This window comes from Aaosphaeria arxii (assembly GCF_010015735.1).
Source record: "Aaosphaeria arxii CBS 175.79 unplaced genomic scaffold BU24scaffold_4, whole genome shotgun sequence".
Taxonomy (NCBI): domain Eukaryota; kingdom Fungi; phylum Ascomycota; class Dothideomycetes; order Pleosporales; genus Aaosphaeria; species Aaosphaeria arxii.
Window position 1 is genome coordinate 3,366,796 of NW_022983477.1, and position 24,014 is coordinate 3,390,809.

Below are 24,014 nucleotides of genomic sequence, written 5' to 3' on the forward strand. Positions count from 1 at the left end.
ATGGGCTTTGGTCAACCTTTAAAGGTCCTCTCGCACTTCGCTCGCAGAGACCGAAGCGACTCCGAGTCGCCACCGAGCTTCCCCAGACCATCTGAGAATTATCTCCGACCAGATCTACCCACGCAACAACCTTCTCTACTCGTATTGTAGATCAGTAATTCCGACCTAGGCACATTGATGGGCTTCGTTTCTCGACTAATCAGCCTTATACTTATTCTTAGAATACGAACCTCCCGAATACATTGTTCTTCACGTTCGCGGAAGGCTGGGGATATCTTCATTGAGTACCTGCATATCCATATGCTACTAATACGTCATACATGCTATTCACATTGTACAGAGGGTTGGCACGTCGCACGTCGGACTGGCCCCCTGCTACGAGTGGTATTTCATGCCCACAATAGTGCCTTCGCGAGGTTATATAACGAGCAGTTAAGTCTGTGTACTGGCGACATTACACTCTTGAATAGACACTATAGGTATAGAAGTGATTCCTAGTTCCTGCTGTATCTTCTCCACACATAGACTGCCACAAGCGACGCGACCGCTAGCCTTCCGACCAAAGCCGTAGCCACAGCCTTGCGGACAATGGGATAGTATCCTTCCAACATCGAATTCACAGCTGCTCCTCTTGCAATCATTTTAGCCCTCCCCGTCCTGCCCCAATTGCGGCCTACTCCTAGACCAGCTATTCCCACTTCTCCCGGTTCTTCAACCTCTTCGACTTTCTCCGTGGATTTATCTTCTCTGTCCTCTGCAATCTCAGACTCATTGGTCTCTTCAGTAGCACCTGTATCAACCGTACCCATCTCAATCGCCTTCTGTTTCCTGAACCTGTAAGACATAGCCCACATTATGAACCGCACGTCCCAATTCGTAAACGTCGGGTAAGTCCATAGCTCTAGGGCATTGTGCGGCGGTATGTGCTCCAGGAAATCCGAAATGACCCCCAACGTCAACCCCCACAGCAGTAGTGGTGGCGGGCGAGCTTCATAGCCCGCCTCCGGCCCGACCAGCACTTCCTTCAGCTTCCCTGTTAACGAACTGTTCGGTGCTGGACCCTCCGGCACGAACCCCGGAATGGAACTGCAATACGTGCTTTCTGATGGGACGAGGCGTATGGCTGCGAACATCATTTTGCTCAGCATTGCTTGCAGGAACCACCGCTTGATGCCTAGTTCAGACTTGGCCAGGCGGTTCGATACGTCGGCGTACTCGTGGGTGCGGAGGGCAGGGGACAGGAGGGCGCGGAGCGAGACCCAATGGGTGGAAGCTACTTCGGTGGGTTGGAGACGTTGCGGTGGGTAGTCGGACGAGGTGAGGAGGTATACATAGGGACATAGCACCATCAATCTTGTAACGACGTGAGCAAAAACCAAAGACCACCAGACATAGAGAAAGGCAGTAATAGACAGCCCAACAATGTGTGTACTTACGGCACTTTCCCCCAAGAAGTCGTCACCACACGCTGTGGCAAGTTTCCGACCGCTATTGCGTGGGAGAACGACAAATCTATGCCAACCTCTTCCATAGCTTCTCGCATTGCAGTGACCTGGTCGTCTGCATCTTCCGGGTCCCTCTTCCCTCCCGGAAGCGCAACGTGACCGTTCCATTTGTCTCCTATTCGTGTAGCACGCTTGATGAAGAGCATCTCCGGGTCGCCATGCTTCACCCAATCCTGTTCGAAGAATGCATCGAGGATATCTTTGAACGACAGCTTCTGACCGGAATTGGACGCTACCGAGGATCTTCGCCGCTGCTGTGCGTGATGTGCATGTGGAGTATGGAGCTGCTTTGAATGCACAGCGGGCCAGTGAGCATAATTGGGTTGGATGCGAAGGATGACAGCTACGGAAGCTCTTCGAGGGACATTGGGAGGGCACGCGACCTCGGGGTACGGGTTGGCTGCAAGCTCAAGCAGGACGTTCTTGAGGTGCGCAACAAGCGGTTCGGTCCCAGTCTCCATCTTGCCCCAGAATTGTATGCTATTATGGAAATTGTGGAATCAAAATGCAGAAGAACCAATGCCAATCACGTAAGAAAGGATTCAAATCACAGCTCCACGGAGCCGAGGCCCGAGTTTCAGCTTTTGTAAGACGATTGGTGGTCACAATGGCATTAGACTTAAGTTGATAGGATGCTCAGGGTATTCTTCGTTTAAAAAGAGACCGGGGAAGGCAATCGACTGGCAATTTGAGAAGTTGAGCTCGCGTATTGTTGGTCAATGAAGTGGTTAAAAATGATGCAATCAACCCCAGGTCTTTTTAGAAAGTTGACGCATGGACGCCTCCCCATGGTTTCGCACGTCGATTGATATGGATAGCACAGTGCTTGGCCCCAACCTTGCCGAAATCGGACGAGGGGCTGCCCGCCCTCGACGTAAACGCGGGGCAGAAATTGCACAAAAAATCCGCCTCGCGACTTTCTCAATCTTTAACCCTGGCCATCAAATTCAATCATCCTAGAAGCATCAGCAATCGTTCGTCGTTATTGTCCAGATCCCTCTCAATTGGATTGTGCACCAGCGTTTGATCTATTCCCATAGTCATCATGGGCGGACAAAAGACAGGTGGGTAACCTTTTCTGGATCTCAATCCGAGTGCTGCGCTGATGCTCAGTAAAAAGCTATTTTGTCGGTATACGACAAGACAGGTCTCTTGGACCTGGCCAAGGGCCTCCATGACAAGGGCGTCAGACTGCTCGCTTCGGGCGGTACCGCAAAGATGATCCGCCAGGCCGGCTTCCCCGTCGAGGATGTATCCGCAATTACCAAGGCTCCCGAGATGCTTGGAGGTCGCGTCAAGACCCTTCACCCAGCTGTACATGGAGGAATTCTCGCAAGGAACCTCGACTCGGATGACTCGGACCTATCTGCGAACAGCATCGATAAGATCGACTTCGTCGTCTGCAACCTCTACCCTTTCTCAGAGACCGTTGCCAGGATCAACGTCACCATCCCCGAGGCAGTGGAGGAGATTGATATCGGTGGAGTGACCCTTCTCCGCGCCGCAGCAAAGAACCACGCTCGTGTCACCATCGTCAGCGACCCCAAGGATTACCATGACTTCCTCGCCGAATTGAAGGAGAGCGGCGAGCTGTCCGAGAAGAGCAGGCAGAAGTTTGCCCTGAAGGCGTTCGAGCAAACCGCTGCCTACGACGGCGCGATCTCCGATTTCTTCCGCAAGAAGTATGCTGGAGAGGGCCAGCAGCATCTGCCTCTCCGATATGGTGCCAACCCTCACCAGAAGCCCGCTGCCACTTTCGTCCAGGAGGGCGAATTGCCATTCAAGGTCCTCTGTGGCTCCCCCGGATACATCAATCTGCTCGATGCTCTCAATGCCTGGCCGCTCGTTCAGGAGCTTAGCAAAGCTCTCAACTACCCCGCCGCCGCAAGCTTCAAGGTAAGGATATGCATATTATTGATCACGTAGATCGTTCTCTAACTCAATACAGCACGTCTCCCCTGCCGGTGCTGCCATCGGTGTCCCGCTCAGCGAGGAGGAGAGGAAAGTGTACATGGTCGATGACATTGAAGGCATTGAGAAGTCTGGTCTCGCCCAAGCTTATGCTCGTGCCCGTGGAGCCGACCGCATGTCCAGCTTCGGAGACGTTATTGCTCTCTCCGATGAGGTCGATGTAAGTCGTCACATAATTTGCCCATTCTTCAGAAACGTTTACTAATCCACGTTAAAAGCTCCCTACCGCAAAGATCATCAGCCGTGAGGTCTCAGACGGTGTCATCGCCCCCAAGTACACCGACGAGGCTCTGGAGATCCTCAAGAAGAAGAAGGGTGGAAAGTACCTCGTCCTCCAGATGGACCCCGACTTCGTGCCCGGCCCCGAGGAGACCAGGACCGTCTTCGGTATCAACCTCCGACAGCACCGCAACGACGCCAAGATCGTCCCTGCGGAGACCTTCAACACCATCATCACTCCCAAGAACTCCAGCCCTCTCCCAGAGGCTGCCCTCCGAGACTTGACTGTCGCCACCATTGCGCTCAAGTACACCCAGTCCAACAGCGTCTGCTACGCACTCAACGGCCAGGTTGTTGGCCTTGGAGCCGGCCAGCAATGTAAGCATATCCTCAGTCACTCATGGAACAAAGCACGAAACAGCAGCTAACATAAGACAGCACGCATTCACTGCACCCGCCTCGCTGGCGACAAGGCCGACAACTGGTGGATGCGCTTCCACGAGCGCACCCTGAACCTCACCTTCAAGAAGGGCACCAAGCGACCCTCCAAGTCCAACGTCATCGACCTCCTCTGCAGCGGCCTCGTCCCAGAGTCCGGCATCGAGCGCGAGGACTTCGAGTCCAACTTCGAGGAGGGCCAGGTCCCCAAGCCCTTCACCGCCGAGGAGCGCAAGGAGTGGCTCGGAAAGCTCAAGGGCGTCGCCGTCAGCTCTGACGCTTTCTTCCCCTTCATCGACAACGTCTTCCGTACCGCGCGCTCCGGCGTTAGCTACATTGCCGCCCCGACCGGCTCCCAGAACGATGGCGCTGTCTTCGAGACCGCCGAGAAGTTGGGCATCACCTTCGTCGAGCAGCACATCCGTCTTTTCCACCACTAAAACTTTAGAAAGAAACCCCCCAGGCCCCAAGAGGGACCGATTCCTCCTTGTCTGATGATGATAACCCATGATTTCCATTTGCTACTAAGATGTTCTTGCATGTATTCGGTGTCCTTTGGGTCGGCTATACCAAAAGCGGTCACTTTATTAGATGTCTAAATAGTCATTCAACATGTCACTTCCACCCTGATTTTTAATGCTTGACCTCGTGAGCTAACAATTCCAAATTGTTCTAGAGTTATCCCGACGGGAACGATCCTAATCCCTTGTGCGACGAGGATTTGCGCGACGATCGGTCAGAAATAGCGAGGTTAAAGGTTTAGAGTAGGTGGGAAAGCACTACTTCACATCCAAAGCAATGATCAAAGCACAAATGGCCAGTTTTTCCTCATTCAGAATTGTTTGCAGTACTATCTGGAGTAGAGTTTTCGCTTTACTATTTTGGGCTCGGTGAGCCTGGTGTCACTCATGCTCGCCCAATAAAGAATGCCAAATGCCATGAATTACATCTTGCAAGGTATCATAGCCATCGTATATGTCCTCCCGGTGATATAGGAGAACTGGTGATTGCTTCGTTGGCACAGTCCAGAGGAAGCACAGAGATAACGCGGGGTTGATGTTCATGTGTATCGCCAGAATCAATCAGCGTGCCCCATTGGGGTCATAACTAGGGGCACACAAAAGGCGCGAAGAATCCGTTCGTGATACATCTCGGCACTGGTCTGCTCGCTCAATGGTCCTCTGGGTCTTCTGGCTGGTCGAAGAGGAAATTGGCAGCGAGTTCCTCGTTTTTGTCGCAAGCGAAGTAGGCTTGGATCACTAGATCGCGCTCGAAGCCAAGACGACATAACTGGCATTTGATTAGTTGGGGATCATCGAGTCTCAGTCTGTACTACTTACCCGTTCGATGGCCTCGCGCTCTTCTTCGGTGACACTGATAGCCTGTGCACCAGGGGGCAATGGGGCATCCTCATCGTCGTCCTCGGCGAGTAGTTGCATGAATTGTTCAGGGTGGTGTGCAATGAGTTGCGCCAATTGAGGATTGCCAGCTCCAACCTGCTGGAGGATTGGCTCAAGCATTTGTGGCTGCTGTTGTACGACCTGTCGTAATTGCTGGAATTGCGGGTTGTTGCGCAAGAATTCCAGACTATTGCCGCTCAAAGCACCACCAGCACCTGAACGAGCACCAGCACCAGCACCACCGTTACCGCCTCGATTTCCTTGCCCAGCTTGTGCAGCCAAATCGAACAGGTTGATCGGCTGGTCGCCCTCGGTAGGAGCGGGAGTCGTGCCTGTGTTACCACCGGTGGCGGCTGGTGGCGAGGTTGGACCACGAGCCTGCCTCGGAGACCCCTGCGACGCCTGCTGTTGTTGCTCCTGAAGTGCGCTCTCTGGAATACCCTGCGCAACATTAGAAAGTTATGGATACGGAAGGTGTTATGCCACGCTTACGCTCAAAAGGTACTCGACCGCACGGTCGGGATTGAAATAAGCCGCACGCATCGCACGGTCGATGTCAGCTCGTGGGAATCCCATGCTTTCCATGTTCGCAATGGCGGCGTCGCGCTCGCTTCCCATGGTCAAGGCAGATGGGTCATTGAAGCGAGTGGAGTCGGACGACTGCTGCGCTGGCGCAGGTGAGGGAGTACCAGGGACATTCTGAGTCGATGATGATTGAGCCGGGGCTGCCGGCGCCGCTGGAGCAGCTGGCGTTTGCGCTGCTGCTGGGGCGGGCGTTGAGGGTGCAGCTTTGCTTGAAGACGCTGCAGGCTTTGGCTGCTCGATGAATTAGCCATCACACTGACAGTGGCACGCATAGCCGGACAAACCTTGGAGGTCATGCAGACGATGAAGCCCTTCTCCTCAATGTTGTACGATTCAACGGTGTTTGCATCTTGCAGAATCTTGCCTGTGTTGCCAGGTTAGAGACTGTAGCTCTGGTTGTCTCGAGCCTTATTTGCCGATACAGGCAACATACCAGAGTAGATGAGCTTCTGAGTAGAAACTTCCCAGCCTTTGTCCGCTTGAATCTTAGCCTTAAGCTCGCCGATCTATCACAGGTATCGACCATCAGTTTCATAACCACTTAACCGGGTATCAAGACTTCGCATACCGTCTCCGATGGCTCAGCGTCAATGACGAACTTGTTTTGTTTGAGATCCTTTTGTAAATGTTAGTCCTAGCTGCATCAAGATATCGGTAGGAAGAGGCTACCTTGAAAGTGATCTTCATCTTGGGTGTGACTGGAAGCTGGTGCGATATGGTATGTTGTGGTGGAAGGGATGGCGGGGCCTGTGGGCAAGGCGGGATGGGGTTATAGCTGACGCTCAGCAGGGTAACGGTTGGGTTCGCAGGAAGAGCGGTTGGTTATGTTGGGAGCACCTCACGGCCTAGGCTGCAAGTATTCGGGAGGGTGGAGGTCAGAGGGTTTGTTCGACGGAGCGAATGTGATGGAAGAAAGTAGTCGGTCGTTCAGGCAGAATCCGCAATCCGTCATTGAGATCTGGAAACCGCGGGTGGGGGGGCGTTCCAAGCATGGATGCTATCACGTGATGGTGGCGGTGCGCCAAGCCCCTTTTTCTCTTTGACTTTGGGTACGAAACAATCGACTGTTTACGAAGCGAAGCACGGAGTAATACACAATAGTTATTGTTATTGTTATTGTTATTGTTGATTGTTGGTTCGATTTGATGACAACAACAAACACAAAAAAATCGCCATTTGAATGATTACAGAATGGAAGTTTCCAACAGTCATATGCTAGCATCAAAAATCATCTGGAAACAACCTACTGAGGCTCACCATCACGCTTACAAAGAAGCAATTCATTCATTATAACCTGGGAACTTGTTCAGGCGCCCATCCTTGTTTGCGGCATACAACAAAATCATTTGCAGCAGCTATCATGAGATCCTGAGACACTGAAAAGAAGCAAAATGAGACCCACACCTGCATTCAGCTGTCTAACCCAAGAGATATGAATTTTAACTTTCCAAACTTCTCCATCTCGGTGAATACCCTGCATCATGTCACACTGATATCGGCTAACTGCATGGTCCCCGTTGCTCACGAATTGATCAGGCGTAGCAACGGTAGCAACAATACTCGAGGATTAATAATTCCACAAAGACTTGTGAGTCGAATAGCTTGCGAACATGATTGCAGAGAACGATCGCATGGTTTGCCCTACCAAGGACGTTGCTCACGTGCCATCCGAAGCGCATTGCGTTCGAATAGTTCAAATGTCATTTCTTAATCTCCTTCCAACGACTCGTACGGAGTACTTTTAGTATTTCTCCGATCGGATCTTTGCCCAACGAATCGAGATCGAAATCGAAATCGCATTAGTTGTACCTGACCTTTGATTAAATGATTTCCCAGGATTTTCAATTCTAGTTGACTGATGACCCGCACGCCCGTGCCTCGTTCTTCGTCAGGCTCAATCCCCGTTGAGGTGCCCAGTGTGCCAGTCATGGCCCCTGGTCACAACAGAGAGCGCCGGCTGTCCTTTCTCGTCTTGTCTTGTCTCATCACTGGGCCATCACTGGCTGGTCGAAACGCTCCACAGTTCGGGCGAAGCTGACGACTGGGAGAGCCTGAATGTTGAACCCACCATATCCTGGTATGCGATCGGGAAAGACGACAACACGCGCAATCCCTCTCCACTATCGTCTCCATGGCCCCATCAGCCGCACCCGCGAAGAAAGATTTTCTTCTCTGAGTGATTAATATTTTGTTTCGCCCTCGCATGTCGCAAAAGGGCCAATTGGCTGTCACAGAGACGTGAGGGGTCAGCAGGTTTCAAGTTCCGTCGTGGCATCTCAGACAGTGGTTGCAGCACACGCAGGTGTACAACTGTCGCCTACGGGATGAAATATGCTGTGGAATCTAAGCACAGCAGGTAATAGCATATCGCTACCAACCAGCAGAAAGTGTGTGTGTACCATGGGACATGGGTTTGTATTTGTACGTTGCGAATGTTACGCTGACCACTAGCATCATAATCGCAAGATTCCATCACCAACATCATCATCATCATCATCAGATTGCTTACTGTGTAGCGACCACTATTGTATTATTGCTTTGGCGTGAGAATTTTTGGTTGGTTGTTTGGCAACAAACAAACAAACAACGCGTGGGAAATGAAGGACTTGGCCGTGACAGCGACCGGCCTTACTGCTTGTTAAGCCACAGACAAGCGTCCCCAGGTGCTCATCTTGTCAGCAGGTCGAAAACTCTCTGCGGACTGCCTCCGAATGGCTCTAAATTCGTAATTGGACAGGTACTACCCTGTACATAGTATAGCCCTGTAGGGTGTGAGTTTCTTGTCCTGCTCTCTACCTAGGTAGGTAGGACTGTACCATGTACTATGTACGGAGTACAGTGCAGACAGTTGCTACACCAATTACAACCTACTGGTCATCCTTCATTTTCGTCTTTACGAGCATTATGCTCCTGCAACGTCGAGTCAATTTGTTGGCCCCAAGGCCACTTACTCAATCGTGCAGCACCAATTCCTACTGTGGTGCCTCAAGCCAGCCGTGAATCGGTTGGCGTGCATCTGAGGTCGCGCAGTTGCTCGCGTTTCCCCCATGCCCCATCTCCGAAGTTCCACACGGATTCAATTATGGCTTCCAGGATTATCGCCCACCTATCCCGGTCGCGCTCCACCATGTTCAACGCGTCAACTGTAACTGCAGGTAAACCCACATAACATAACGGCCCAAAGGCCAGCCTTCGTTCTCTCTTCTAAAATTAATATCTATCTTGTGGCTCCCCACACCTATTTGCTCGGTTTCGCTCTGTCCTTCGTTTCTGCCCTTCACTCGCTATTACGCATACATACCTACTCCGTACATCACATCTACCTTCGTTTCGTCTTGTGTGTGCACTCTACCGTCCTGTCCATACTTCTGGGAGCTGTCCTTCGACAATCACTACACCATTGCCTGCTGAAAATCAAGCTGTAGAGTTCAGCACATAAGGCCCACTTTCGGATCCAATCTCACTATTCCTATAGTACATTCAACTATACTACAGCATATTGTCCACATTATCGACCCAACGTATTTCTCGAACACGTCCGGTCTCAACCTATCTTATATCTTAGGGTTCGACATTCGTGGCAGAATTCCAATATCCATTTCAGCCGCATTGGTCTTGTGTGAGCTGCTCAGCAAATCTACTCGGCCTCATTCGACACCTCTCCGCAATTGCTATGGCCGGAGCTTCCTAGACGACTTTCCTCGCGGGCCGACTACTCACAATCGATCCATGTCAAATCCAGCAGTGCCATCTTTCTGCGGCTCCTGAACGCTGGTTGTAGTGATTTTCCAGTATCTCATTGTCGGTTTCTTGCTTGCGTACCCTAGCCGATAACGAAGCACCGCTGGTCCCGCCACTCGTTCTATCTCTTGAGTATATATCGATACTCGACGGGAAAATATCATTTTCTGCTTGTACAAACGCCATGTTCAGCCCCCACAGAATATACGTATCTTTTTTCGGTGCGGCAGCATGGTCCTTCGTCGCTGCTGACACAGTCTTTGTGCTCCATGACGCCGTGACATTATCGAAGTCTGGTCTCTCTTTCTCGGGCTTACCCATTGCTGCAAGCGCTTTGAACATTACGGCCTTATGCTCCATCACAGTCTTTGCCGTCCAGTATGTGTGGAAAAAAGGAGGATTCGTGGGGCTTTCGACAATCCTCCGACGCACTCTGGCTGGATCCTGCTTCTTCCTCTGTCTATTAGCAATGTCTATCTCCTTGGCCTCGATGACATTGATCAAGACTAAAAAAGAGGAAGTAGACAATGTCACATCGAAGCATTCTATCCCAAGCTGGACTGGACTTTTCCCTGCCCATATCACCATATGGGCATTGGCCTGCGTGAGCCAGGCCGTCTTCTTCTCCTCCCCACTTTGGACGAGTTCGCAACCAGAGCCTATCCGCACGATTGTACAGTCGGGTCCTCGAGACTCTGTCATGTCAGAAATGCGGGATTCTCACCCTACCACCAATCTCTTCATGCTCGAGGCAACACAACCATCTAGTCCACTAGCCACACTCCCATCACCAACCTTTTCCACTCGGTCATCCCAGTCCCTCCGTTCTTTCAGAGACTCTTTGCATCAAGTCGTCCGCCCGGTTACCTCGCGCAGCAAGCTCATTCGGCCGTCATCACAGCGAGAGAACGGAAGCCTCTACTCCGACGGCCACTCCATTAGCAACATCTCCCAATCCGATGGCTTCGATACCTGGGATACAAGCAGCATAGACCCACAGACAAGGGATGCGTTCGTGCAATGTGTGGCGCCGTCAAGAGGCACAGCCCTAGAGACCATTCCTGGCAGCCGGCCTGCATCGCCAGCCCACGCACTAGACGGACCATTTCTATTGACCTCACACGAAGACGACGACGGGCCACTCTCTCCACCCCCCAAGCTCATCCCCGACCTAGCACGACCTCCCAGCCCAGCAGTGAGCGAAGCACACATTCACCCTCTATTCCGCTCCGAGAGTCCCACTCCTCCGCCGGCCGCCACACCAGGAACCCAGATCATGGCCTCGCCCCTCAGCACCCAAATGATAGCATGTCCGCCGCGGCCTTACAGCCGCATGCGCTCCAACAGCAGCCGGGCCGCGAGCCCCGGGCCGCGAGCCAGCACCCGCAGCCTCCGCGACCGCGCCGTGAGCCCGCAGAGCAGCCAGAGGAGTCTCTCGCCCCCAAGCCGCGAGATGACGCCGCCCATTCCGGAATTCGTCCTCAACTGCACGCCTCGTACTAGTACGAGCGGGTGGAGCGAACGACGAAGAGTCAGTTGATCTGCGAGAAGACTTGAGAAACAGAAATCCGTCCGGGTTTGTTGGATATAATGGGTTAACGTTCAGTTCATGTGTGATGCTCCACTCACTCTACGCGACTATTACGATGTTTATTCACATGCAAAACTTTCCTATTGTTTTGGTTTACCTAACCTTGCGCGAGCAAGCTCTTCGCGACCTCAACTCCCTCTGGAGAGTTGGGCACCACTCTCCTTTGTCATCATTCTATTATCGATCATCCTTTTTTGATTGACCGATTGAGCTGCGGCACTCTCGGGGCTTTGTTTTCTTGTAGCGTTTTATGCTGTGGCGTTTGGGGGTTCATTTTTTGGAGGCACTGGTGACTGATTGTTTATATCAACACCGGCCGCCTGGACATATGGATTAAAAGACAAAGTATTCGTCTTAATCAGTATTTGTCTATTACAGATGGGCAATGTGGGCCATCTCGGTGTACATTGGAGGGAGACACAAGGCGGTACCCGCCTTTAGGTAGAAGTGGAGTGAGTAGCAGTGGTAAGTCTACATCATGGCTTCAAGTCGTCAATTCAAGGTACAGAAAAACCAAAAATACCAAAACATTCAAAGTTCAAAAAAATTCAACATCTCCAAAACAAATTCAAACGATGTCACAACCTCTAGCTACCTTTCTCGAATTTTGATAGAAAGTGGGGTTTTGGTATGACGATGGTGTTGCAAATATATTGAATGTTGACAAAAGGTCGCTCTGCAAGGGGCGGACGGAAGTAGTACGGTAAGGAGGATGGATGCATGTAGGTTGCATTGACGAATCAAATTACATCAAATCTCTTGATGAGAGGATCCTAGACCTTGTTGTGGTAACTGACAAATACATGAAAGAAAGATGGCTATTCAGTAACACATGTAACTATTCATTCATGCTTTGTGCTCTGTACTCTGTGCTGCGTTCGTACAGTATATACATTGGTACCTAGGTAGGTACATACCCAAAGTACCAGCTCCATTCAACCAATACCATTCCCACGGGAAGGAGGCATCATCTATCCAATCAGGAGGAATGGGCGGATCTCGGTTAACTTGCATGAGCTGGGGTAAGTTTTCGGCCAATCATAGCATTGCTTTTACTCGAGTAGTGTGTAATGCCCTGCCCTGCCACCAACAACACTCCATGCGAATAAGAATAAGAGGAGGAATCAACATCTTACTGCAGCTGTCAGTCGTCGCCCTACTCCTGAAACTTGATTATGACGATGACGTTGGAAGATGAAAAGCAAACTTAATGCAGAAAATGGTGATAGTCTGTTATGCTGTCTGCTGTGGCTGGCTACTGACTTTAGCAACATGATGGTTTTTCCTAACCCGCCTCGCTCCAACGCCAAGCGCCTATGTGGAAGACACTTTTGACGGTGAAGGTCCGGCTTAGCGAGCGTTACGGCTAATGACGTTTATTCTTCCTCGAAACACTGATGAGGCAATGAAAGACATAGCTGGGAATTGTACAAAGAACAACGAAGATGTATGCAATAGCATTATGCACTATGCTATGGACGGGAAAAATATAATATTCGTACGAGCCGCCATGACGGCCACTGAAGCAGATGGATGGAAGTGCGATGTGGCTGTGACGATCAAAAGTTGGAACCAGTAGTCAGCATCCAGTTTCCAATTGCCGTCTTTAGCAAAGATACCGATTATTGTCTTGTCTTGTCTTGTCTTGCCCTCACTTGACTTGACCTGACTTGACTTGACTTGACTTGACTTGACTGGATTTGACGTGACGTGACCCGTTCTGCGACGATGATGCGAGGTGGAGAGAGATCAGTAGTGATTAGTCTTGTACTCCGTAGTGGACAACAGAAGTTTTGCCCGCCTCGTCGTTCGGCCCAGTGATTCGGGTTGGATTGTATATGTCGTAGTCACTAACCACTATTATTATTGCGGGGACTCACACTTGCCTGTGATGAATAGACGTCTGCACTCCTATACAAGCATTGTACCTCAACAGACGAGTTGATCGTAACCGTAGCGAATCGCACTCCACTCTCCCCAGTACAAGGAGTTATATTGCAATTACGATAATCACTCTCAAGAACTGCTATGCCATTATTGCTGGATCGGGAGTAAGCGGCGATTCGTGGCAACAATTTCGCTGATTGAGCGCCGTATTCTGGCATCCCTGTCTCAGACCCTGTTTCGGACTAGCGCAGACCGTTTCTGAGCCTGGAGCATCTTCACCTGGACCAGAATTGCGAGCATCCTCATCACTGCGCCTGGCCTCGCACACTGCTACTCTCAGTCTACAGACCTTGCTCCTCTCTTTGAATTGCTTCGCTATCCAAGAGTCGCTTCTTTTGCGCCCCTCGTCGCCATCTTATCATCCGTGCCACTCACGGTCAGCGGAGCATTTGCACCTGCATGGGTGCTTTTTATTACCTCCTCCTGCTACGTCTTTCACTTTCAGCCACTCCCCAAACAAACTGAACGGTGATACAACCTTCAAATACTGTCACTGATCTATCTGCTGCCTGGCGATGCGATGAATCATTGAACAGGTGACTCTACTGGCCCGATCACATTGTCCCCGTTCAGTCACGTTGCTGAAAACGAAACCCGGCGTCACCACGTCAAACCCCCAAGTGAGTCCCCCTTCATCTCCATTCAATCAACCCACATGATTCGGCACTTGGGAACCATGGAATTCACGTTCATGTCCTGATCGAGTAATGCACAAACGACCTCATCGACTGCTTCTTTCAAAGATTTCTCCGAGCGTTGCCTCTCACTCGGCTGGCTGACTGACACTCCATAGCCAACAGTTGCTCTTCGACTTCACTTTCGAGAGAGCCTTCACAGACCAAGTGAATTTGAGAGAATAACGATACGTTATCAAGAAAGGTACGTGCTACTATTATCCAATGCCTTCTTAATGCTCCAGTATCCTGAGACTGCTGCTTGCATACGCAATGCTCGGGTCCCTGGTACAGCTGGCAATTTCATCGGTCACTAACGGGGACTCATAGCTGAATACGCATTTACAAACCATTGCTACGTGCTCATCCGCATCATCTCAAGCCATCTACAGGCAGCCGCAAAGGTATGAAGTACCCAACGCAACTATTGAGCATTTTGCAATCTTGGTCACGGGCTAACGCTGGTGCTCCTTTAGTCCCTTGCGACAATGCCGCCCAAGCGAAAGTTCAAAGCGACAACAAAGGCCGCAGAGGCTGGGGCGGGCATTACACCTACACCAACAGCGAAATGTAAGTTATCTCCCACCACATCACCAATAACACTCGACATCCGTAAGAGCCATCATCATCCGCTCGACTCCTATAGTCTCCTTCTTCTCTTCTCCACCGCCTCTCTCTTCTCCCTTACCCGATTGCAATTACATTTCCGAAGAATCGATGCTAACATATGACCCTTGGCAGCGGCTGGTGCAATACGGACTAGCGCCACTAAGCGAATCTCCTCTAGCGTTCAGGGACTGAGGACTTCGCGTCTTCAACCTACTGAACCTCTCCATATGACTACCCGTGGTGCTGCGAAAGCTGCATCTAATCACACAAGCCCTGCTGCTCCATCTTCCATCGCTGGAAGCAGTCGCAGGAGCTCATTGAATGATATCGATCAATTCCAAGATCATTCAGATGTTGAAGATGCCAGACCACCTAAGCGCAGCCGAGTCTCGACACTTTCTGGTTCGCCGCCAATCTCCATGGACTCCTCAGTTTCACAGCTTCCTGCTGTAGACATGCAAACTCCCGTCCAGGAGATTTCTGAAGCGCAAGCCATGGCTGCTATTCCTAATCCACCAAAGTCTTCGTCGAAAAAGCGACGCGCTTCTGCTGATTCTAGTCAGTCGAGCAAAACAATGAGCGGTCGACCAAATGGGGTGGCCGCCCGCAGCGAAAGCGACGTTTCCGACAAGCAACAGCGTCGCAAAAAGCGAAAGACGGACGACACGCCTCCAGATGCTGCCGACGCTCCTCCAGAATTAACTGATGCTTCCACTCCTCCCGGGTCACCTGAGGCCATTCCAGAGGTTTCGAGCAGCCAAGGCCTCCAAAATGTTATCCTTCCCGCCAATGGCGAGCCACCCGCAAAAGCCGCGAAGCGTCTCCCTGGTCGGAGGCGCCAACCGCATCCGGACATCAACGTTGAAGTTGATCTCCGTCGCCAACTCAACATCAAGGTTAACTATCGCTCTGTTGCTAAAATCCAGAAACAAATATTGGAAGAAATTTCCAAGCGTACTCTCAAAGAACTTGAGCAAGACCCGGAACGCCACAAGCGAAGCCCAGCTTATGAGCCGGTAATGGCACAGCTCCGAGAAAAACTTGATAGTCGCAAGCACCAGATCGAATCTCTGCGACAATATAAACTTGAACAGCTCGAGCGTGTGATGACTGCTGAAAAGCATATCCAAGAAGAGCAATATCTAGTGCGTTTTATCATTCCCTTTCGTCAATCTAATTCTAACATCTCTAGAATCGCTTCGAGGAAATGCGCGAGAACTTACTGTTGCAATGCTACTATCAGATGAAACAGCTGCAACGTTCTGCCAGGAAAGAGTCTGGGGATGGCACTGACGATGAGGTAAAATCCAAAGTGACTTGACTAGACCCTCCGGCGCATAGCTAACGTTTACGATAGGAGCATATCATCAACCCAACGCGTGTTGAATTCCCGCTTTGCAATGATGATGACCGTTTAGGTTCCAAATATGCTTCTCGCAGCCGGGCTTATGTCGAGACTGAGCGCATGCTTGAATCCGAAGATCTACGTAAGAATCTGGATCGGCAACGAAAAGCATTTTTGGCTGCTGGCGAAGGCTTCGATGACTCAATTGAGGCTATTCCAAATGGCTTTGCCAAATTCATTGGACCGGATAGAGCCGATGCAATTGCACATTTCAACGTTGCCAGCCTCGCAAATGCGGCTGCCGAGCTTGAGAAGACTCCACCTCCACCGGAGCCGCCAAAGGTTATACGAAATGAGGAAGCAGACGCGCTCTTTATGCTCGCATCTCTCTCGACGGAACGAGACCACCTGACCATCATCAAGACGGAACAAGATGACAAAGCAGGGGACCCCTTAACGGCACCCAGCAAAACATCTACACCTGCGCAGCCAAATGGCACCCAGGGACCACATTCGCCTCCAGCATACCCGCCTACTCCTCCTATGGCATCGACACCCAAGAAGCCCACAATCAGTCCAGCACCTGTACCAACCTCGAACAAGAAGGCCACACATAGCACCCCTCTATATCCAGAGACCAACGGTGCTGTCCCTGAGAAACCTTCCGAGCCTGTCAGCAAGCCAGCACCCGTCAGGAGTACACACAGAATAATGGACATGCTTAACAATGACGATGTCCCCGTCCATAAATCGAAAGAGGCACAACATAGTGGGCAAGAGCTGAATAATTTGTCAACAGTTCGTAGTACCAGTATCGGTCAAGAAGGCAAGGCGACGGACTTAAACCCAAGGGATTCCATCTCCCAGCATAGCGGAACATCTCCGATCCCACCATTCAGAGGATTGACGGACACTGTTCATACTTCGATCATGTCACCTCCACAAAATCCCCGCGAACCGATGCACATTGGCAACATGATGCATGCTTCGTCAGCTGATCGAGCTCCCACGCCAACCCATCATCGTGACAGTGCCCCTCCAATGCGTATTGGAAACATGCTGGACTCTAGGGATTCACACGAAGAGCGCACTCGGTATCCTCGTTTCTCGGAGAGCACACCAAGGGACCGTTCCGATGGACTTGAACCTCGCCATGAGAATGACCAGCACGCGCAAGGACAGTCTCTTACTCTTGCACGAGCATTCAGTCCTCATACCACCGTCGAATCTGTCGCAGGTAATCGGAGGATGTCAAGCGGGACATACAGCGCGTCGCCCGCAACTGCCCCAGTAGCGTTGGCGCAATCACCCCGGGAACATCAAACTCCATATCCTCACGTCCCGCGACACAGCCCTTACGACCAGCCAGCTCGTCCTTCCTGGGACGATGGTAGCAGGCGCTTGAGCGGATCCCAGGGCCCACCGCCATCATATGCAGGCAGCCCACCGCAGACTTATCCCTCTCTGGATTATAAACAAACAGGCCCAACACCTCCTGGGCATCTAAGTCCATATCCACCTCCACCAAATACCAATAACCAGTCCCAAGGTCCTGCCAAATCCGCTGCAGCTCCTGCCCCAGTCAATTTTCGGTTCGCCCATTACGATCCTATTCCTCCACCTCCACCTCCTGCAGCGGCTCCCTCTGCACCCAGCCGTTTGTATCCTCATGCACCATACTCACCCCGACCTCATGCGCCTCCATTAGCCGGCCCGTCCACGCCGTCTCACTACCCAGCACCGTTCGGTGCCACACCTCATAGCACGGCCTCTCATAATACTACACCCCAAAGCACAGCGCCTCCAGGCTCGACGTCCCACGCTGCTGCGTCGCCATTCCCTGGTTATGTTCCTCCAGCTGGCAGCTTTCAGGCACCACCACCGCCTCCCCCTCCCCCTCCTGCGAATTCGAATCAGTACCCTCCCCTGAAGATTCACCAATACGGTGGCCAGCCTATTCTACCTGCCAGCATGGCTCCTCCGTATAGCCAGCCAAGTCCTCAGGGATCTCCTCCAGCATACGGCCCTGCTCCTCAAAATAATGTCTCCGGCTACGTGCATCATTCGCAAAGCCCATATGAGGCTGCACCTCCTCCACCACAGGAGCGGGCTGAGCCTCAGCCACGCCCTCGACGTGCCTACAGGTCGTGGCATGCTCCTGGAACCGAGTTTCGACCTTGGGAACCCAACAAGCCCAAGCGAGGCAGCAACAACAGCAACAATAATAATAGCAACAGCAACCATACCAGCGCTGACAGTGGCGATCGCCAAGGTAGCAGCGGCAACTAAGATATTGTCAGATTGTCAACGACGTCATCCGGCCCTTTGATTCAACGATCGAAAATCCCGTCCTAGACTATGTCACGCGATCAAACGAATCCATCACCCATTCTATCCACTGTAATTTACCATCCATTACTTGTCTCGACCCCCGCTTTGGCAAAGAGAAGAGAAGCAGGGGTCGGATCTTCCACTTTTTCCATCCGTCCATCCATCCATCAGCACCGGCGTTTCTAATATCCGCGAAACCATTGAAATCATCGAGGAGTTGCATAGCATTTTGGCGTGGTCTCACTATCCTGTTCTGAATCAAACAAATCATCATTGGGGGTCTCTAGAAGCTTTTCTTCCCATCCAGGAAACCCTTCGGCATATTTCTCCAATTTCCTCCTCCTTGTGTTGCCTGCCTGGGCCCGGCCCTCGACTTCGGTTGAAACAAGACACATCCTGGGAATCCTCTTCATTCCCCTCATGGTCCTCCCAAAGTTCTCTTGCTGGTCCTTCCTTGGGCCTTGGGCTTTTTACATGCACTTTTGTTTAATAGTTGCCCCTTTTTTCTGCATCGGCATTCATTCTGATCCTTCACGGTCCAAATGACTGATTCATACGACGGGCGGGCATATCCTTCCAGCCACGGCGGTGGAAAGGAAGCAACAACGGGGGCAAGAAAGCGAATAACAACGTCCTGTTTCTCTCAACACTGGGCTCTCTCTATCTGTCTGGCGTTTTGAAAGGGGTCATCGGAACATCGTGGTGCAAACGGGGGGGCTAGGGTTGAAGCTCATTTCCCCGTCTCTGTTCCCTCCCGAAGCACCTTCATGTTTCTTCTTCTCCCTACTGTGTGGATTTTTTTTGCGGGCGCGGGAAAATAAAACAGTGGTTCCTGCCTTTTTCTGCGTATCCCTGCTTGCCTCTTTTCCCTCTTCTTCCTTCTTTTCTGTAGTTCTGTGTAAAGTATATACCGGGGAGTGGGGAATCCAAATCATGCTGTTCCGTGCACTTGAGATCAATAGTATTAAATCACATATGTTTATAATTACAAAAGGAGATTGATTGACCTGTGTTCGTCGTGAAATTCAAAGATTAAAAATTATACTTATAATAACGAAACCATTCTAATGTCAAAACGAAAATGAAATAATAGGAAATAAATTGTCTATTTCCAAAACATATTTCAACGAGCTCTGCACTGATATGATCTCCGATCATCACATCACTTTGATAATCAATCAGACTTGACATCAAAAACGCAATACAACGTAACATGAAAATATCAAAACCCAAAAATGCTGATCTTGAATTCTAACATAGAAAAAGGACGCCCGATCCGAGCACTTCGGCGGGTCGTCGTCGTCGTTTGTATAACTAAGAATAGGGGGTATATAAGTCTTTCTCTCCTCTTCTATACTCTACTTCTCCTTGGATCAGTCTAGTCATAACATCTCCAACATCCAGAAGCCAAGCGAGCCATCCAAACAGCAATCACTGCCCCTTCCTCCTCACCTTCGGCGTGGGCGTCCAGTCCCGACTCGACGTGCCCCCAAACCCACCCTTCGTAGCTCCGCTCCTCGTCGTGCCCGATCGTCCACTACTACCAACAGCACCGCCAGTACTACCACCACCTACACGTTGAAACAACCTCTGCGCAGCGGGTGTCAAATTCCCCAGATTCCTCTTCGCGCCGGGCGTCATACCGCCCGCCAGTACACCACCACCACCCGCCACCCTGGGCGTCGGCGCGGTCAGGAACTTGGGCGTGTCGTTTCCGAACCTGCCTAGCCCGGTCTTCGTGTCCCCGCCAGAGTCGTAGTTGTTCTTATGGTTGTGGTTGATGCGGTCGACCATCTTGTGGTGCAGTCTCTCCCGCCGCTGTGAGTCGGATATCGTGAAGGGACTTGGGTTCGCCTTTGCGCCGAGGCGCTCGAGGAGGTCGGTTGGTGCGTCGTCGCTGTCGCTGTCTTGATCGGGCCCAACGGCGTCGACGAATGCGTACCCGTTCACCCGCGGCGTCTCGCTCCCTGTGTATCCTGCCTCGCTGTTCGAGAGCCGCGGGCGCCCTGCCACGGCGTCCCGGACCGCAGACATTGTTGGGGAGGGCGGCCGCGCCGGGACGTTGGGATCTGGGTCTGGGAGGCGTGTGTTGTGGTGTACGACTGCCTTCGGGGGAGCCAGCGACGCAGCTTCGGCGTTCTGTGCGCGCGTGGGCGCCCAGTCTTCCACCGAGTCCGGGGCGAACATGAGGGAGTTGAAGGCCGTGTGTTTGTGCGTTGTCGGTGCTGCGGGGCGGTCGTTGAGGTCTTGGGACGGGCGGACGGTGAGGGCTTGGGAGGCAGAGCGCTGTTTGGCGGCTTCGATGGCCTTGTGCTGCGCGATGCGTTGCTTCGAGGGGTGGATGTTGCCGTTGCGCATCCATGCGTTCTTCTCGAACCGTTTGGCGTTCTGGCGGTCCAGGATCTTGGAGAAGGACTCTTGGTCTTCAGATATGTATTTCGCTTGGAATGCGCTCAAGCTGAGGTTGAGATCGACATCGGGTCGCTTCTCTTGATTTGCTTTCTCCTCATCGTCGATTTCTGTTCCTGCGACTGTCACGGGCGTATCTCCTACCCAGCCTTTTGGTGTTTCGCCTGCTCTTCCTACCGGTGTGCTTCCCCGAAATCCACCGTCTCCCACAGTCCTTCGTTGAGCCCGTACTTGTGCTTTTGGCCCCGGAGTCATGACGCTGGTGAGCGTCTTTCCAGACTCCCGAATCCATGCCTTGTTGCCACTCTCCAACGCATTCAGGTATTCTCTCTGTGCGTCTGTCTCTGCGAGGCCGGGGAAGAAGTCGCGCCGGATTATGTGCGCAACGGCGTCGCTGTAGGTGTCGTCGTCGAGGACAATGGCAGGGCGCTTAATCCTCTTGGGCGCTGGTGGCGGTGCCATGAGAGCGCCTGAGGCTGGCCGTTTTGCGACAGCATTTGAGGGCTCAGAGGTTGACATGGTGGATAGATGTGTAGGCAGTGACGTGCGTAGGAAGTCGAGAGGTCGGGGGTGCGATTATGGTTGAGGTGTCGCGCGTGTTCGCAGAGGCCGAGCGTGTGTCGTATGGTCATTCGAGTATGACCATAGCTGTCTCTTGGTGACTTGAGAGTTCCGTAAGAGTGGTGTCAAATATTAGCTATTGTTGTTCTTGTTTGTTCCTTCAAGATCAACCACGGATTCGAGGTTCAACAATCAATCTGCCAAGATTTGGCGATCTCCCTCACCGCCTTCAGCCCTATCGATGTGGGATGTGGCAGTCAATGACATCTTTTTTCGCATATTCAACATCAAAGAAATAAAACCACAATTAATATGAATAAGGCATGAAGTAACAGCCTTGAAGAATACGGGTCAATCAATCTAGCATGCGAAACACAAATCAAAGCGTGAGAGAGAGGCATTTGCGCGGGATGGTATCATTTATATTTTTCTACATCAAAAGAGCGGCGGATAAACCGTTCCTGCCCTTCTTTCTCTGGACGCCTTGCGTCAGGTAATTCTATCCATTGCTTTCAACGGGGAATAGACCTTGTACTGGACTGACTGCGCACACTCGACCATCAGGTCTAGCTCGCCGGTCGACCTCATGGAACTTTAGACCGAATCCAATGACTTTGTGCGGTGTTCATAGCTCATTGCCCGCCACTCTGGCAGGTTCGAAGAGAGTACATTAAGATTTGATTTAGTAGAAGGATTCGACCATAGCATCCCTGTTGGTGGTGTTGATAGCGCTTGGGCCGTTGCCCTCGCCCAGACGGAAGACCGATTCCACAACGGAGAGCTCAGTGGCAGTGGTATCAAGACCTGCGTATCATGTTAGTGTCGATATCTTCACAGAATGGGGTATGAGCTGCTTCTCCAAGCAACCATCCCGAGAGTATCGAAGTCGTACCTGTCACAGCCATCCAGTCGTTAACGACCATACCCGCACCAACAACCGCACTTCCGCGGTTCACACTTCCCGCTACAAGGGGCACTTGCAGCAGACTTGAGAGTTCGTCCTGATCCTGAATGCTCGTCTTGGGATGCACGATACCGCCCTGGTTGCTCAGAGCCATATATGATCCGGTGAGAACATTGTCCGCGATAGTTTGCCTGAAGACCTCCACGCCCAACACATCTGCTATTATCTCCTCGGTTTCTCGCTCGATATCCGGGTGCACGAGGGCGACGTGGTCGTTGCAGCATATCACATTTCCGAGCGCTGAGAGTCGCTCTTCTATTCGCTGAATCTTGACTGTGTCCGGTATCGAGTTACGAAGATGTTGCAGTTCCTGATCGGTTGTTGTGGTTGGGACGAGAAGACCTTTCTTATTACTGCGAGAGGGTTTTAGTCTCGAGGTACGGTATATAGTGGCACGATGGCAGGAGGATCACTCACCCAGCAGTCAAGCGGCCTACAATTCTAGTACCGGCTATCGTGGCGTGGCAGATTGGTATGACATCTTGGAGTTCGGCCTCGAAAACACTTGGGAAATACGTTAGCTAGACTGTTTGGCGCATGGCAACATAGGATAGTCCATGGTCCCTTGGAGGGAGTGATTCGATCATGTCACTTTGACTTTGCGTCGCCAGTACACATATCTAATCCGTGTATAGAGTTTGCAGAGGGAGAGAGAGAGAGAAAAGAAGAAGGACGCATACCTGTAGAAGTTCTCCGAAGCGCCGACTGCGACAATCGCATACGCATTTGTGAGGGTTGAAAAGACACCAACTCTATGGCAGACTATCAGCAAAATCGTCCACCTGCCATGCATGGCATGCATGGTGAATAGCGGGGCGCGGAAAACTCACTCGTTGGAATTCTCGAAGGAAGCACGGACGGCCATGGCTGCTGTGATTTCGTAGATATTCGATTCGGATGTAGTGGGGATTAAAGAATGAATTCGAGGGTTTTGAACGGTGGTGAGTTCTAAGGACTGTGTGTAAAAGGTTGTGGCTCCTTGGTTGGCGCTTCCTTAGTGATACCCTTTTGAAAAATGGTGTGCGGGCCAGGAAGCTTTTAACCTCCATGACGGCCGTCGCCCCTCAGTGGACTGGATTCGGCTTAGCGTCCGTATGGACAACTACCCTTGTCATGTCTTGCTAATACAAAGTTCGACTCATACTGAGTTGTCCTTCTAAGCCTCAACCTTAAATGACAGGCATGACACCACCAGCCAGTCGCAGTCGACTACACCTCGCATTCTAGTCCCCACTCGAGCCATAGCGATGACTGTAACTGTGATTATGACTGTGACTGCGATGGTAATTGCTGTTTTGTTGTCTGTGGCTTTGGATTTCCATCTTCAAAGTGCGAATCCACGTTTGCTCAAACTGCGAAATTATCATGCGAAGGATTCAGCCACACCAAACGCAACACATGTTGAGTAACTTAGCCACAATGGCAAGTATCTGTTAATGATTCATCTTGATGTTCATACATGGTACAGATCGAGCCACTATTGTTTTTCTTGTACCTGACATCATAACTTGGAGGCTTTGATATTGGGCGCAAAGGATGGGCAGTTGCGAAAGTCCATCATCCTAGAATGATATGCAGAAGATGGTTCCGCAGTCATGCGCACATTCGATTGATGTTGTAGCACAGCTGTAGAATGACAGATCAGCCTGCTCGTTTGCGATGCCATTACCTTGTAAAGATATGTTGATACATTGCAGCTATGGACGAGTTCATGCATCTGTCCC

The 24,014-nt window shown here is 51.4% G+C and overlaps 7 protein-coding genes across 7 annotated transcripts; 3 read left to right on the forward strand and 4 right to left on the reverse strand.

Annotated features, from left to right (window-relative positions):
* Window positions 1-296: 296 nt before the first annotated feature.
* Window positions 297-2,272, reverse strand: BU24DRAFT_422770 (nudix family hydrolase-like protein). Its single transcript, XM_033528071.1, has 2 exons — window positions 1,437-2,272; window positions 297-1,353 (listed from the first exon to the last, which is right to left on the reverse strand). Exons 1-2 carry the CDS (start codon window positions 1,964-1,966, stop codon window positions 495-497), a joined length of 1,389 nt encoding a protein of 462 aa, XP_033384771.1. The 5' UTR covers window positions 1,967-2,272; the 3' UTR covers window positions 297-494.
* Window positions 2,273-2,550: 278 nt separating this feature from the next.
* On the forward strand, window positions 2,551-4,959 carry BU24DRAFT_441582 (AICARFT/IMPCHase bienzyme; the record flags this gene model as incomplete). Its single annotated transcript, XM_033530453.1, has 5 exons — window positions 2,551-2,569; window positions 2,626-3,401; window positions 3,454-3,636; window positions 3,695-4,073; window positions 4,134-4,959. The coding sequence occupies 5 exons, from the start codon at window positions 2,551-2,553 to the stop codon at window positions 4,571-4,573; spliced, it is 1,797 nt and encodes a 598-aa protein (XP_033384772.1). The 3' UTR covers window positions 4,574-4,959.
* An 18-nt stretch (window positions 4,960-4,977) lies between these two features.
* BU24DRAFT_201575 (UV excision repair protein Rad23) lies at window positions 4,978-6,899 on the reverse strand. Its single transcript, XM_033521826.1, has 7 exons — window positions 6,788-6,899; window positions 6,687-6,734; window positions 6,552-6,624; window positions 6,403-6,482; window positions 6,026-6,349; window positions 5,474-5,974; window positions 4,978-5,423 (listed from the first exon to the last, which is right to left on the reverse strand). The coding sequence occupies exons 1-7, from the start codon at window positions 6,803-6,805 to the stop codon at window positions 5,304-5,306; spliced, it is 1,164 nt and encodes a 387-aa protein (XP_033384773.1). The 5' UTR covers window positions 6,806-6,899; the 3' UTR covers window positions 4,978-5,303.
* A 2,901-nt stretch (window positions 6,900-9,800) lies between these two features.
* On the forward strand, window positions 9,801-11,664 carry BU24DRAFT_201643 (uncharacterized protein). Its single transcript, XM_033521827.1, has one exon. It carries the CDS (start codon window positions 10,044-10,046, stop codon window positions 11,397-11,399), a length of 1,356 nt encoding a protein of 451 aa, XP_033384774.1. The 5' UTR covers window positions 9,801-10,043; the 3' UTR covers window positions 11,400-11,664.
* Window positions 11,665-14,559: 2,895 nt separating this feature from the next.
* Window positions 14,560-18,314, forward strand: BU24DRAFT_409538 (uncharacterized protein; the record flags this gene model as incomplete). The annotated part of the gene is made up of 4 exons (XM_033525927.1): window positions 14,560-14,641; window positions 14,813-15,825; window positions 15,873-15,980; window positions 16,038-18,314. 4 exons carry the CDS (start codon window positions 14,560-14,562, stop codon window positions 18,312-18,314), a joined length of 3,480 nt encoding a protein of 1,159 aa, XP_033384775.1.
* Window positions 18,315-19,494: 1,180 nt separating this feature from the next.
* BU24DRAFT_201671 (uncharacterized protein) lies at window positions 19,495-21,719 on the reverse strand. The gene has a single exon (XM_033521828.1). It carries the CDS (start codon window positions 21,282-21,284, stop codon window positions 19,788-19,790), a length of 1,497 nt encoding a protein of 498 aa, XP_033384776.1. The 5' UTR covers window positions 21,285-21,719; the 3' UTR covers window positions 19,495-19,787.
* A 139-nt stretch (window positions 21,720-21,858) lies between these two features.
* Window positions 21,859-23,297, reverse strand: BU24DRAFT_422775 (eukaryotic translation initiation factor-like protein 6). The gene is made up of 5 exons (XM_033528072.1): window positions 23,121-23,297; window positions 22,971-23,042; window positions 22,708-22,794; window positions 22,219-22,643; window positions 21,859-22,130 (listed from the first exon to the last, which is right to left on the reverse strand). The coding sequence occupies exons 1-5, from the start codon at window positions 23,153-23,155 to the stop codon at window positions 22,009-22,011; spliced, it is 741 nt and encodes a 246-aa protein (XP_033384777.1). The 5' UTR covers window positions 23,156-23,297; the 3' UTR covers window positions 21,859-22,008.
* Window positions 23,298-24,014: the final 717 nt, after the last annotated feature.